The 2,078-nt window shown below is 35.7% G+C and overlaps 2 protein-coding genes across 5 annotated transcripts in view; one reads left to right on the forward strand and one right to left on the reverse strand.

The window, feature by feature from the left end:
- The window catches only part of CENPP (centromere protein P), a 484,341-nt gene that overhangs the window by 198,790 nt on the left and 283,473 nt on the right, over positions 1-2,078 (forward strand). The gene's annotated exons all lie outside the window — the stretch shown is intronic.
- ASPN (asporin) overlaps positions 1-2,078 on the reverse strand; it is an 89,056-nt gene that overhangs the window by 12,725 nt on the left and 74,253 nt on the right. For both annotated transcript variants that reach the window (XM_019505120.1, XM_019505119.1), the window contains exon 7: positions 548-686. In XM_019505120.1, coding sequence (XP_019360665.1) covers positions 548-686 — 139 coding nt within the window. The remainder of the gene's footprint in view (positions 1-547; positions 687-2,078) is intronic.

Raw genomic sequence — 2,078 nt, forward strand, 5'->3', positions numbered from 1 at the left:
ACACAGCTTTATATATTTTTTCTACATACCTCAAGGTACCATGTGTGGGTTGTGAATGCTGAGATGGTGGGGTGGATGGAGAGTCCCATGGGAGCATGGGAGGGGGGCCGCATGCTCATGCTCTATGGCCAAATTGTCGAATCTCTCCAAATCGAATCGAATTGGAAGCCTTCATTTTGGAGAGATTAATGGGTCTCTGATTCAAATCAAATCAGCGACTGAAGCCTCCCAAAACCCTATTTATAGAGGGTTATTTTGTATTTGCCTGCTGTTCTTAGGAAAGTGAAGTGGCTTTGAAACATTGTAATGAAAAATGTTTCTAGACCAGGTAATATTACTAAATACCAAACCTTAAACTGTATAATTCATATTTTCTTTACTTCTCTTCAATTTCACCCTGATTTTAATAGATCATTTGTTGTGATTTATTAATTGTTATTGCAAACAGGGATATGTGTACCACAGTCTGAGACCCCCTGCTCTAACTACACAGCTAAACAAAATAAAGAAAAAAAATGAACAAACAAAAACAGGGGTAGTATACTACCTGCAGATATTTTAGATAAGGTAATCCAGGAGGAACTTTCTTCAGCTTATTTCTTTCAAGATGTATTTCTCGCAAACTTGGAATATTAGCAAGACTTCCATTTTCCACATCTTTGATTTTATTGTTGCCCAGACCCAATCTAGAAAGAACACAAGAAAGATTACCTCCTCATGCATGGATATTTATATTAGCACTAGCCAAATGCCCATCATGACAAATTAATTTCAAATAACAAAAACAAACAGGCAGATTTTACTTTTTATATGCATTATAAATAAAGTAAATATGTGTAAAACTTAAATAAAATAGGCTGAGCACTTAAAGATATGAATTGCTTCCTTGTTCTGTGACTCAATATGCCACTGGGGTTGGTTACCCGATCTTCCTTTGGGTTGTTTACAGTTTGGTTAACCATTCAGATGGTTTGGCAGGAATCAATTATCATCAAGTATCTCCTTAAAGACTATGTTTTTGGTGAATATTTTCTCATCACTGTTTAGATGTCCTTGTTTGTTTGCCACCGGTGAAATGTATATTCTTAGTTGTTTCCATTCCTGGATCTCATTAGGGCCACATACAAATGTCCATGGGAAAACACTGGTTTGGGTAAGTAGAGTCCAACAGAGTCCAAACTTTGTCCTTGTGATTTATTAATTGTTATTGCAAACACTGTTATTATGGGAAATTGTTTCCTTTTCAGAATGAAAGGTAGTTGTGTGTTTGATGGAGGCAAATCAATTTGAGGAATGATAACACGTTCTCCTATATTAGTACCTGTAATTATTTCAGCATCTAGGAAATTTTGGTGCAATTCTCTTATTACCAGTTGAGTTCCATTGCACAGTCCCATTTTTTGGATTCATATTTCTGATTAACATAACAGTAGCACCAATTTTCAGTTGCACTTTGTGTGTTGGCAGTCCTGATGGTGTATGTGCATTTAAACATTCAGTGGGATAAGTAGTTTGATTTTTGGAATCATCCATGATCATAGAATCTGCACTGTAGTATTTTTTCATTTCATCAGGCAGCAAAGTTATAATTTCAGTATTCAGTTCCATGGGGTGTTTATTTTTAGGAGTTACGATATTTTTCTTTGCATCTGATAAACTGCTATATCAATGGGTCCATTTCAATAAAGGTTAATGGTATTTCAATTAGAGTTGGTGGCAACCTATAATCATTCGATATAGTTCGTTCACCAATTTTCAGAGTCCATTCATTGATTCGATGTTGTCTTTCAGTTCACAGGTTTTGTGAAAATTTGATTTTGGTGAAATGTGACCACACATGATTATTTTTTATGCATGCCTCAGTCATCTCCATTCTTGTAGATCTTACTACAACTGGTAATGTTTGTCTGAAGTCTCTGCCTAACAAAAGCATTTTTCCTCCAAAGGGCGTATCATTTTGCATAATCTATCTCAACAACAAAAATCAATGCATCTAAGTGCATGAGTGTGCATCATAGTGGCTTTATCAATTCTAATGAGTGTGGCCTTTTTCAGTCTGGGAGCTTCAGGTGAACATA

This window comes from Gavialis gangeticus, unplaced genomic scaffold (assembly GCF_001723915.1).
Source record: "Gavialis gangeticus isolate Ggan-Ray unplaced genomic scaffold, GavGan_comp1, whole genome shotgun sequence".
Classification (NCBI taxonomy): domain Eukaryota; kingdom Metazoa; phylum Chordata; order Crocodylia; family Gavialidae; genus Gavialis; species Gavialis gangeticus.